The sequence below is a fragment of the Erinaceus europaeus genome, chromosome 4 (assembly GCF_950295315.1).
Source record: "Erinaceus europaeus chromosome 4, mEriEur2.1, whole genome shotgun sequence".
NCBI classification, from domain to species: Eukaryota; Metazoa; Chordata; class Mammalia; order Eulipotyphla; family Erinaceidae; genus Erinaceus; species Erinaceus europaeus.
Genome location: NC_080165.1, coordinates 118823923 through 118835983, shown reverse-complemented (window position 1 = coordinate 118835983; position 12061 = coordinate 118823923). Strand labels below are relative to the sequence as shown.

Genomic DNA, 12061 nt, shown 5'->3' with positions numbered 1-12061 from the left:
TAAAAAAGGAGAAGTCAATTGTTCAGTTTTGGAAGAGCAAACTCTTAGATCTGACAATGTTGCATGTTTGTACTTTGTACTTCTAAAATCAGTTCCCAGATAAAATGCAAATGACTCAGCTGCTTCTTTAGTCATATATTTGCAGAGCCAGAGAAATAGACATGGTTCAAAGATATAGAACTTCAAAAAGAGTATCTTGAAAAGTTAATAATATTGGCAATTAAAACAAAAAAAAATTGCAACTTTAAGTTCCTTTTCGCCAATAAAACTGCCTTACACTCTTAAAAAAAAAAAAAAAAGATAAATAGCCATCAAGATTATTATTCAGAGGGTCAGGATACAACCCTTCGTTGGAATCAGTCATCTTATTAACATTCTTCTGTCTATAACTGAACCTAGACTGAAGCTCCTTAACTCCCAGATTTAATTCTCAGCACTACAAGTAAGAGCTGAGCAGTGAGCTGAACTTTTTCTGTGTGTCTCTTTCTTCCTTCCTTCCTTTCTTTCTTTCTATCTCATGAAAAAAAAGAAGAAGAAATCTTATAAAGTATGGAAGAATTCTATAGAAAATGGGTCAGTTAGATAGCTCACCAACTAGAGCACCTGCTTTACCATGTGTATATAACCCAGATTCAAATCCCTGATAAACTAGATTGCACTGAGAAGCCTCAGCACTGTGGTATCTCTTCCTCCCTCCCTCTCTGGTCTTTTCCCTGTTTCAATACAAAGCTTTAAGTGTAAAACCACAAAACATGAAAAATGTAGAGAGTATGTTCAATACACAATGCTAAGTAGAAATGTTCTGTACCTAGTTGCATGTGAGGATTGGTCACAGGTAAAAGGGAAGGAGGTCCCCAATGTCCTTCAAAATAAGCAACATGGAGTGAGGAGGGGAAAACCTTTTGGAAATAAGTTGTAATCACCAGTGCCCAGGTGAGTAGAATCTAGAAAAGACAGAAGTTATAACAGGACCAAATTAGAAACTTTTCAGCATTTACCAGCCCTAAAGGAGGTTATCTGAGTTCCAAAATAGTGTGAGAGAAAGGTAAATATCCCCTGCACCATATCCCTGTGAGAATGAGTAGTTCTTCAAGGACTTGACTGTAGGATGGCCTACAGTTGCCAAAGCACAGAATAGATATATTGTCCTTTTTATAAATAAAAAATTTTTTAAAAAAGAATAGATATATTGATGAGTCCTTACCAAGTCTGCAAGTCAAGTGGATAAGCAAAGGCATTTCTGAGAAGAAAATGTGTAGCAGTTAAATTTTTTGAAAATTCAAGTCAAAGGTCACTTAATGCCTTAAAGTAAAGCAAGAATGCATAATTATCCTTGACCCAGATAGAAGTCAGAATCTCAAGGCCTAATTGGCTTATCAATTTAAAGTGACTTTGTTCTTCTATGTGCTACTTTTCTGATTATTAAATATATAGGTATGGGATATTATAACCAGAATTTTATTTTTCACCCCAAAACATTCTATGGACTTTCTATATTTGCTTGTCTAATTTGAGAGAGGGAATGTAAAAATAATGTGGATCTAAAATTGCAGTAAATTTTGTTTTCATTCAAATTAGTTATACGACTTTTCATTGCTCCTAGATAATATATTTTTTTAAATCTATGGTACTAAAGAAACTATTGCACTCAAATTTTTGGTAAACTTTTTTATCATTTTATGGGGGGGGTATTTTTTACAGTACAGTTATTGAAACATGCATGCTATTTCTCACCAGCCATGATAGGTATCTGCAAAACACTGTCACCCTCAACTTTGCTCCCCTTCACCATCATGAAACAAGACCCCAAAGCCCCCCCCAAGAAACCATCCCTTCTCCCTCCACCCACCCCCCCAGAGTCCTTTGCTGCGGTACAGTAACCAAACCCAATTTTGGTAAACATATATACATTTATTTGTTTATTTATTTGACAGAGACAGAGAAAAACTGAGATGGAAGGGGGAAATTCAAAAGGAGAGAGAAATGGAGGCCATCAGCCCTGCTTTGATGCTTTGATGCTTGTGAACCTCCACCCCGAGAGGTCCAGGGGTTCTGACCCTAGGCCCTTGTGCATGGGAATGTGTGCAGCCAATCAGGTGCAACACCATCTGGCCCCTAGTTTTGGTAAATTTCTTAATCTGCTTTTTTTTTGCTTATTGACTGAATAGAGACAGAAAGAAATAAAGAGGCAAAAAGGAGATAGAGAGGGAGAAAAAGAAATACCAGTAGCAATGCTTCACTACTTGTGAAGTTCCTCTCCCTTCCCCTTCCTCACCCACCCCTGCAGATGGGGACTGTGGGCTTGAACCCATGTCCTTGCACATTGTAACATATGCATAGTTTTGGTAAACTTTTTTTTAATCTCTTTTTTAAATTTATTTATTTTTTGTTGCCCTTGTTGTTTTTATTGTTGTTGTAGTTATTGTTGTTGATGTCATCATTGCTGGATAGGACAGAGATAAATGGAGAGAGGAGGGGAAGACAGAGAGGGGGAGAAAAACATAAACACCTGCAGACCTGCTTCACCACATGTGAAGCAACTCCCCTGCATGATACTCCCATGTAGTGCTGGGACTCAAGCCAGGGCTATGCACTTGGCAAGGCAGGCACCCTGCCCTGTGAGCTAGTCTTCCAGCCTCATCTCAAATGACTATTGACCAATTTATGATCTTGGAACATTATAAAGAAAATAATGTCAGTGAAAGGCAATTAAGTATACTAAACATCATAACTATAAGGTTCAAATAAGGTCAAGGTTTAAAATATATTAAGAAAGTCATACATGCTGTGTGAAGCCCGTGAATAGTCCTTGAGTATAATAAATTGAGATGACAATTGATTCACCCTATAGATGAAACCAGAAACTTGCTGACATTCTGCACTTGATTCCAGAATAATCATTTCCTAAAAAGTGGAAAATAATTGATAGGCTATTATTCTTCTGAATGCGTGTCTCAAACCCCAACTAAAAGAGCAGTGGATATAGCTGAACTAAACATTCTAGTCTAGTAAGATCCTACTTGCAAGTGCTACCAGTTGTTATCTCTTCTTTCACTGATTTTAAGGAAAAAGAAATTATGAAGTTCTCCTATTTTACAGTTGCCTGACTTTCTTGCCTAATGAAAGATACTTGCTAGATACTTGGTCTTAGCTAATACAAAACAGAATTTAACTTTATATATTGTGACTTTGTAGGAACAAAAATAAGACTAAATCCTACCTCCTTATGAAAATTAAATTCTTTAAGGGAATAACTTTTATAGAGTAATGAGAGGGAAATTTTAAGCCAGAGACTTTTGTATGCAGGAAATAAGTCATAAGTGTGAAAGACTTTCTAGCATATTCAAGTATTCAGGAAATATGTTCTTTTTGAAAAAACAAACTACTTCGGACAATTGTTACTTGCTAGTTGAATATTAAAAAGTATGATATTTAGGATTTCAAGAATTGAGAAGTTAACTTACAAAAGGGTTTATAATCAGCTTAGTGCAATATCATATGATCCTGGACTATGCTGAAAATATTTGTGATGTTTTATATTTATGACCAAAACATTTCCCTTGACTAATTATTTGACAAACACAATGTCAAGACACTATGGTGAGTACATTACAAAAATTATGTAAGCTGTTTAGCTAATTTGCCTTCATATTAAAGTTGCAATTTTGCCAAATTCCTAAACTAAACCTGTATCCTGATTTTATTCTTCTATTTTACTCTTCTAAATTTGGAAACAAAATTGGAAACGTATCTGATAAAAGCTTTGTTTCAAAAAATACATTTGAAACATTATAATCTACTCAGTATCTTCTTGAAAATACCAGAATTTTATTGCCTATATTAAAAGAGACAATAGTGAAACAAAGTTTCCAAATGTTTAAGTCTTGATTCTCAAAGTTAAGACATCAAAAGCAAACATGAAAAAATCCATTTGTTCCCTTGTACATCAACAGACACTGGTATATGAGAGAAAAACAAAGTTCATCAATATTATGGGTTCAGTAAACTATACCATGTATACATGCATAATATGTTACATATCATACTTAGTAGCTTATCATAACTAAAAGCTGATTTAAAATATGGTATGTATAGACAACACACTAAAGTGTAAACTTATTCAAAAATGAACCAAGAAATTTCCATCAAGTAACATTTGTGGAAATAAGATGCTTAATTCTGTAGTTTGTTATACAGTTAAATAAGTTTTGATTTCAAAACCTGTAAAAAGTATTATGAAAATTGGTATTGTGTTAAAATTAACCCTGATACATAATATGGAAATTCCTCTTTCATTTATTTATAAGAAGAGAAGTTAAAATCATTTCAATTTTTCAAAACTTGTAGTTTTCTATAGGTGAATGTTTCATAGCAATGAAACACATTCTAAAGAAGGAAGATTTCTAGAAACTACATCACTGATTTTCAGCTTCTATTACCAAAATGAGTATTAAGTGAATTACAGATACTACTTTCAAGTTTATGCATTAAACAGTCCCAGGCTTTAGTGTATAAAGAACTACAAAACATTGATAAATCTATTTTCTTCTCCATTTTTCCAGCAAAAGACTACCTCCTGCTCTAGGCTAATCTCTAGGAGCTGATGTGACTGCTCTATATATTCAGACCTACCTTCTCACATAAGAGTGGGTGAGTAACAGCAGAAACATGGCCTTGTGGAGAAACCACCTGCATCTCTTCCCTGGACACCTGCTGCTCACAAGGACTGCTTTCCCCTGCTATAGCTAACACTGACAGAATGACGCAAATATGAAAATATGGGAAAGATAAGCTGACAATAAATCTTTCTGAAACAAGGTAACAATATAGTATGGAGAACTATCACTGTAAGGTGCTTTTATTCTATTCCAGCATCAGGAAGCTAGCACTGAGCAAGCTAAATAGAGAAGGTAAATATTATACTTATTTTAAAAATAATCGCAAGCATCTACTACCAGTACCCACAATTATGGGGTGTTAACAGCACTGAAATCAAAACATATACCCATTAAAACTGCTCTAATTGTTGAATGATTTGAAAGAGAAGTGCTCCTGTGTTAGACATCAGTACAAAGGAAACAGCATTGAAAAAACTTTCATTTTAAAAACAGGTAACTTATGCCCAGCAAAGAAATATTGTTACAGGGGAAGCAATTACAGAAGCCAGACCTTCTACCTTCTGCAACCCACAATGACCCTGGGTCCATGCTCCCAGAGGGATAGAGAATGGGAAAGCTATCAGGGGAGGGGGTGGGATATGGAGAATGGGTGGTGGGAACTGTGTGGAATTGTACCCCTCCTACCCTATGATTTTGTTAATTAATATTTTCTTAAATAAAAAAAGAAATATTGTTACAGATCAGAATATACTTAAACTTGATAATATATTATATTGAAAAAATAAGTCAAACAGATTTTAAACAGATTTAAACTGCAAAAAGAAGAAATGAATATTCTTTATTTTTTTTAAATCTATTCATCATGAAAGAACAAATAGAGAGAGTAAAGAGAGGTCATCACACTGCTCAGCTCTGACATAAAGTGGCACTGGGGACTGAACCTGTGGCCTCTGTATTTTGAGATATTCAAAAAATAAATGCATTTTATGTCATGACTAAATACATATGAAATTTGCATCCATAATAGATGCAAACATGTTTTTTTTCATATTCAAATTCCTATACTTTGTTCAGTTTACCCTAGTATTTCCCATTTTATTCTATCTTTTTAAAATAGTAGTAGTATACAGGGAGTCGGGCTGTAGCGCAGCGGGTTAAGTGCAGGTGGCGCAAAGCACAAGGACCAGTGTAAGGATCCTGGTTCGAACCCCGGCTCCCCGCCTGCAGGGGAGTCGCTTCACAGGCGGTGAAGCAGGTCTGCAGGTGTCTGTCTTTCTCTCCTCCTCTCTGTCTTCCCCTCCTCTCTCCATTTCTCTCTGTCCTATCCAACAACGACAACAACAACAATAATAACTACAACAATAAAAAAACAACAAGGGCAACAAAAGGGAATAAATAAATAAAATAAAATAAAATAGTAGTATACAAACCCCAATAGTGAGACTGATCACAGTTTTTTTTATTTTTAAAACACAGACTGAATCTTTTTAATATATAGGCTGTGTATTTGATATGTGGACTCTCTCAAAAGCCTAGACCAAGTAGATTAGAAGCATCCAATAGCACAGCTATATACAAGATACTCGGCACTGTACAGCAAACCCTAACAAAAGGACTTTTCAAAGTTAACCCAATTACCAAATAATGTGATGATAACATTAACAATCCATTGTATTTTTGAACCCTAAGACAGCAGGAACCTCACATCTTCACTATAGAGCCCCTACTTCCCCCAGTCCTGGAACCCTTGGATAGGGCCCACTTTCCCGTATGCTTCTCCCAATCCATATCAAATAATATTGCATCCGCCGACCACAACCTAACCAACGCAACAATTGCCACCTCAACATGCTTCACCTCAGACTATCCAGAGACTTCACGTGTGGAATGACAACCCTTCAGCTTCATTACTCGGGTGAGACCTTTCCTTTTACAGTACACTCTAATTTCATCTCAGGTGGTTCACTTTCTAACAAAGTCCCATAACCTAGATATACACCAGTTTCTGTGAGAGAGAGCTTATGTTCACACGTATCCATAAACTACTGCAAAATATATACCTGAAAGCAGAAGTACACTAGAGTTTGCAGTGAGTACCTCCCTAACACTTCCTCTCCATTATTCCAAGCTTTGGGTCCATGATTGCTCAACAATTTGTTTGGCTTTGTATGTTAACTCTCTTTTCAATCACCATGTTCCAGATGCCATCAGGATGCTAGCCAGGCTTCCCTGGATTGAAGACCCCACCAATGTGTCCTGGAGCTCAGCTTCCCCAGAGACACACCCTACTAGGGAAAGAGAGAGGCAGACTGGGAGCATGGACCGAACAGTCAACGCCCATGTTCAGTGGGGAAGCAATTACAGAAGCCAGACCTTCTACCTTCTGCAACCCTCAATGACCCTGGGTCCATGCTCCCAGAGGGATAGAGAATGGGAAAGCTATCGGGGGAGGGGGTGGGATATGGAGATTGGGTGGTGGGAATTGCGTGGAGTTGTACCCCTCCTACCCTATGGTTTTGTTAACTAATCCTTTCTTAAATAAAAAAAATATTTTTTTAAATGCTGCTTTAGCAGCATGAAAAATAATTTACCTGTTGAAGTCAAGATTTGCATGCCACAAATCAGACAAAAGAATGCCAGTTCCGTACCTGGCACCATATGTACCATATCTCTCTCTTTCTCTGATTCGTGTAAGACTACATGTGTGACTGTGTATGAGTGAGTGTGTGTGTGTTTCTGTGTGTGTGTGTGTGTGTGTGTGTGTGTGAATGTGTGTGTGTGTTTGTGTATGTGTGTATGTGTCTCTATTGGCCTTTTGTATCATTTTCTGTGGTGAATATTCGGTCTAGACCCCCTCCTTCCATTTTTGGATAGGGTTATTTGGGTTTTGCTAGTTTGGTGAGTTCTTTATATTTTTTGGTTATTGGTCTTTTATCTTATTTATGGTATGTAAAGACCTTCTCTCAATCTATAAGGAGTCTCTTTGGGTGGTAGTTTTTAAGTTGTGCAGAAGCTTTTCAAATGGATGTAGTCCCATACTGGTTTATTTATTTATTGTTTTATCTTCCTTGTAATTGGACTTGTGTTACTGAAGATGCCTATAAAAATCAGATTGAAAAAGAATTCTGCTAATATTTCCTCTATATTTGATAGCTTCTGGTTTAACATTGAAGTCTTTGATCCATTTGGAATTTACTTGTGTGTGGTGAAACAGATTGGTTCAGCTTCATTCTTCTGCATGTTTCAACCCAATTTTCCCAACACCATTTGTTGAAAAGTCTCCCCTTATTCCAATTGGTAGTTTGGACCCCTTTATCCAAAATTAGATGTCCATAGGTGTGGGAGGGCTTATTTATGGGCTCTCCATTTATTCCACTGGTCAATGTGTCCATTTTTGTTCTAGTGTTAGGCATTTTTAATACAGTGGCCCTATAATATAGTTTGACATCTAAAAGAGTGATACCTCCAGTTCTATTCTTTTTTTCTCAAGATTTCTGTGGTAATACTAGGTATTTTCTGGTTTGAGATAGATGTGTGTAGCTTTTGTTCTATTCTTTCAAAAAAAAATTGACAGAACCTTGATGGGGATTGTATTAAATTTGCATATGGCTCTGTGTGGAATAGTTATTTTGAAGATGCTAATTCTTCCAATCCAATATCTTTCCAATTCCATATGTCTTTTTCTATTTTCTTGAATAGTCACTCATAATTTTCAATACACAAGTCTTTCACTTCTTTTGTTAGGTTTACTCCTAATTTATTGTTTTTGTTGCTATATTGAATGGGACTTATCATGAGATCAGAAGCCTGGAAATCAATGAGCTCTGAGAAAAAGAGGACCTTATTTTATTTATTTATTGGGGGGGTTAATGTTTTATAATCAACAATAAATACAACAGTTTGTACATACATAAATTTCCCAGTTTTCCACATAACAATTTAACCCCCATGAGGTCCTCTGCCATCGTAGTCCAGGACCTGAACCCTCCCTACCCCTAACCACCCCAGAGTCATACTTTGGTGTAATGCACCAACTCCAGTCCAAGTTCTACTTAGTGTCTTCTCTTCTAATCTTGCTTTCCAACTTCTGCCTATGAGTGAGATCATCCCATATTCATCCTTCTGTTCCTGACTTATCTCACTTAACATGATTTCTTCAAGATCCATCCAAGATGGGCTGAAAATGGTGAAATAACAATTTTTAAAGCTGAGTAGTATCCATTGTGTATACAGACCACAACTTACTTAGCCACTCATCTCTTGTTGGACACCTGGGTTGCTCCCAGGTTTTAGCTATTAAAAATTGTGCTGCTGTGAACATAGGTATACACAGATCTTTTGGGATGGGTATATTTGGTTCCTTAGAATATATTCCCAGGAGAGGAATTGCAGGGTCAAAAGGTAGGTCCATTTCTAGCCTTCTGAGAGTTCTCCAGAAAAAGGCCTCTTCTTTTATGTGTTCTCTTCCATTTCCTAGTTGTATTACTTTAGTAGGGTTGCTGTAATAAATACTACAGACTGACAAATTTATATAACAGAAATATTTCCTCACAATTTTGGAGACTAGAAGTCTGATATCATGGTGTTGGCAAAATTGGCTTCTCCCAAGGCCTCTCTCTTTAGCTTGCAAATGACTGCTTTCTTACTTTGTGCTCATGTAGTCTTGCATATCTCTGAGATTTCTTTATATCTCTTTATATGGTTTCTAAGATCAAATCTCTAGGTTAGATAATTTGTTTTGCATCTTATTCACCTATTAGATAGAACCTGATAGACTGCTCATGTTGGCACAATCTAAGCTTGGTCTTTGTCAGTAACAATGAAGTGTCAGGGACATAGCATAATAGTTATGCAAAAAAGACTTATCTGAGGCTCAAAAATACCAGGTTCAATTCTTTCCTCACTGCCGTCACCAGAAAGTAGAGCTGAGCAGTGTTCTGGTTGGAATAAATAAATAAATCTAAATAAATAATAAATAAAGGAGGAAGATAAGTGAGAGGAAGAGGAGGAGGAATGATTTTTACTGAAACTGTATCAGTCACTGGGCTAAAGTCATTACAGAAAACCTCTAGTTTAGTCCCATAGCAGTCAAGTTAAAATTAGTTTTACAATTTCTTTATAAAGAAAGGAACTGGGAATTAAATAAACTGGTATAAATTGAGTTACTATTAAGTGGCAACAGTGGAATTAGACTCCAGGCTTCTGTGACTACAAGTTCCTTCTTTCTTATTTTTAAGGTTTAAATGAAATACTTCCCTTATTTATACCTAATTTATCTAACCACATACTTCCCAAATTACTGGATAGGAAAAGTGAGATAGCTCTGCAAATAACTTTACTTAATGTCCATTTAAGTGGCTAAAAGTCAGGCAGATGAGCAAACAATATACAATTAGTAATTCTGAAACATTTTCAAAATAATATTTTTAAACTTTCTTAACCACTGTAATAAATAAAGATATTTTATCAACCACATCACATGTTTATTTCAGGTCAGATTAAGTGATATTTGTTTACTTATAGAATATTATCAGAATATAAGGGGGTTTGCTATAATAACTTTATAATCAATCCTTACAACTAGTTCCTTACACCAGTACACCAGGTACACCTGGTGGCAGATTTTTCAATTAATTTTTACTCATATTATGAAAGCAAATAAACTCTCAGTTAATTATCTTTTAAAAAGCAAGATGAAATTTTATCATAGGCAGGAAGTAAAAAGTCAGCTGGTTCACAACCAGTTTCAGTTACTTCAGTGTCATAGCCTGATAAAATAATATTTTATTATCCTATTATTTCCACAAAGTGTATTCAGTCACAATATCTACAAAGTACGTTTCCCAAATATTAGCTATCAGATAATTTATCACCATACTAACAGGTGGGTATTTTCCGCTTTGGCAAGAATTCAATGTTTCTGAAAGATATTGATGGTTAAATAACCATTAATGATAATAAAAGCTTTTGCCATACTTCTGTGATTTGCCTACCATGCAGAACAGATTTCAAAATAGTATGGTTAAAAAAACTCACTCTTCTAACAAATATCCATTGATCCTTCTAAACTTACCTCAAAAGTCTAACATATTCCTACTTTATGTCAACAGTCTTCTTTCAGTCTCTCCAGGAAGGCATGCTACGACAGAGATGGCCAGCTAAGTTCAACCTTTGTTCCAAAACATTTATAGGTTTTAATGTTAATTCTGGACTTTAACCTTAACTTACCATCTAAAAAAGTCTGTGGCTAGTAAATCCACAAGATTCACTGTCTTAGACATAGTCTGTATTTTTCTTTTTTTTTCTTTTCTTTTATTTTATTTATTTATTCCCTTTTGTTGCCCTTGTTTTTTATTGTTGTAGTTATTATTATTGTCGTAGTTGTTGGATAGGACAGAGAGAAATGGAGAGAGGTGGGGAAGACAGAGAGGGGGAGAGAAAGAGAGACACCTGCAGACCTGCTTCACCGCTTGTGAAGCGACTCCCCTGCAGGTGGGGAGCCAGGGCTCGAACCGGGATCCTTATGCCGGTCCTTGCGCTTTGCGCCACCTGCGCTTAACCTGCTGTGCTACAGCCCGACTCCCAGTCTGTATTTTTCATAGATTTAAGGTTGCAATTGAAATCTGGTTTCAGTAATTAGGAACTAGTTAGCCCTGGTAACAGCATAACAATTTTAAGAAAGACTCTGAGTCAAAAAACCTGTGAAATCACCTCCAAATACAGATTCTCTGAAAACTGATTAAGATAATAAACACCTGGAAGGGTCTTTCTTTCTTTCTTTCTTTCTTTCTCTTTTTTTGCCAATAAAGTTATCACTAGGTATCAGGGTGTTCATGATGAATGTACTGACCCCAGTGGCCTTTTTTTTTCTTTGACAGACAGATATAGGAAGAAGGGGAGAGAAAAAGATGCCTGCAACACTGCTCCTCCACTCAGACAACTTTCCCCCTATGAGTGCAAGCCAGGCATTGAAGCCAGCTCACTGAGCATGGTAATATGGGCTCTCACAAGGTATCTCACTACCTGGCCTCCGTTACTTTATCCTATTACATTTTGTTATGTCACAATCGATAACTAGTATACTCATCAATATTAAACAGAACAGAAGCATTTGGGTTTGTTGAAGCCTTTAACATATGTTAGTATGTTGTCTGCTTTAAATTACAATTCCTTTTCCTAAATGCATAAGAAATTTCTCATTTTCATTTTTCACTTATTTCAATCAAATTTCTTTGCTTTGTTGTATCTTAAAATCTGGAGGAAGTATAGCTTCACACTTCCATATGTGTATAAATTTCACTGCATGCACCACCAAATTGTAGCACCATAACACTATCAAATGACTCCACCTACCACTTCTTCCCAGTCTCCCTTTTTCCCTGTGGTAAACACCATATTTTTTCATAGAGCCTCGGAGTTATTTTTGTTGTGTTTTGCCAGTC

General features: G+C 36.2%; 1 protein-coding gene across 2 annotated transcripts in view; it reads right to left on the bottom strand.

Moving 5' to 3' along the window:
• The window catches only part of VNN1 (vanin 1), a 47404-nt gene that overhangs the window by 3555 nt on the left and 31788 nt on the right, over positions 1 to 12061 (bottom strand). The window contains exons 8-9 of one of the 2 annotated variants that reach the window (XM_060190434.1): positions 2783 to 2904; positions 1205 to 1240 (exon numbers count right to left, since the gene is read on the bottom strand). In XM_060190434.1, the coding sequence (XP_060046417.1) occupies positions 1205 to 1240; positions 2783 to 2904 (158 nt within the window). The remainder of the gene's footprint in view (positions 1 to 1204; positions 1241 to 2782; positions 2905 to 12061) is intronic. The other variant, XM_060190435.1, reaches the window with a different exon arrangement.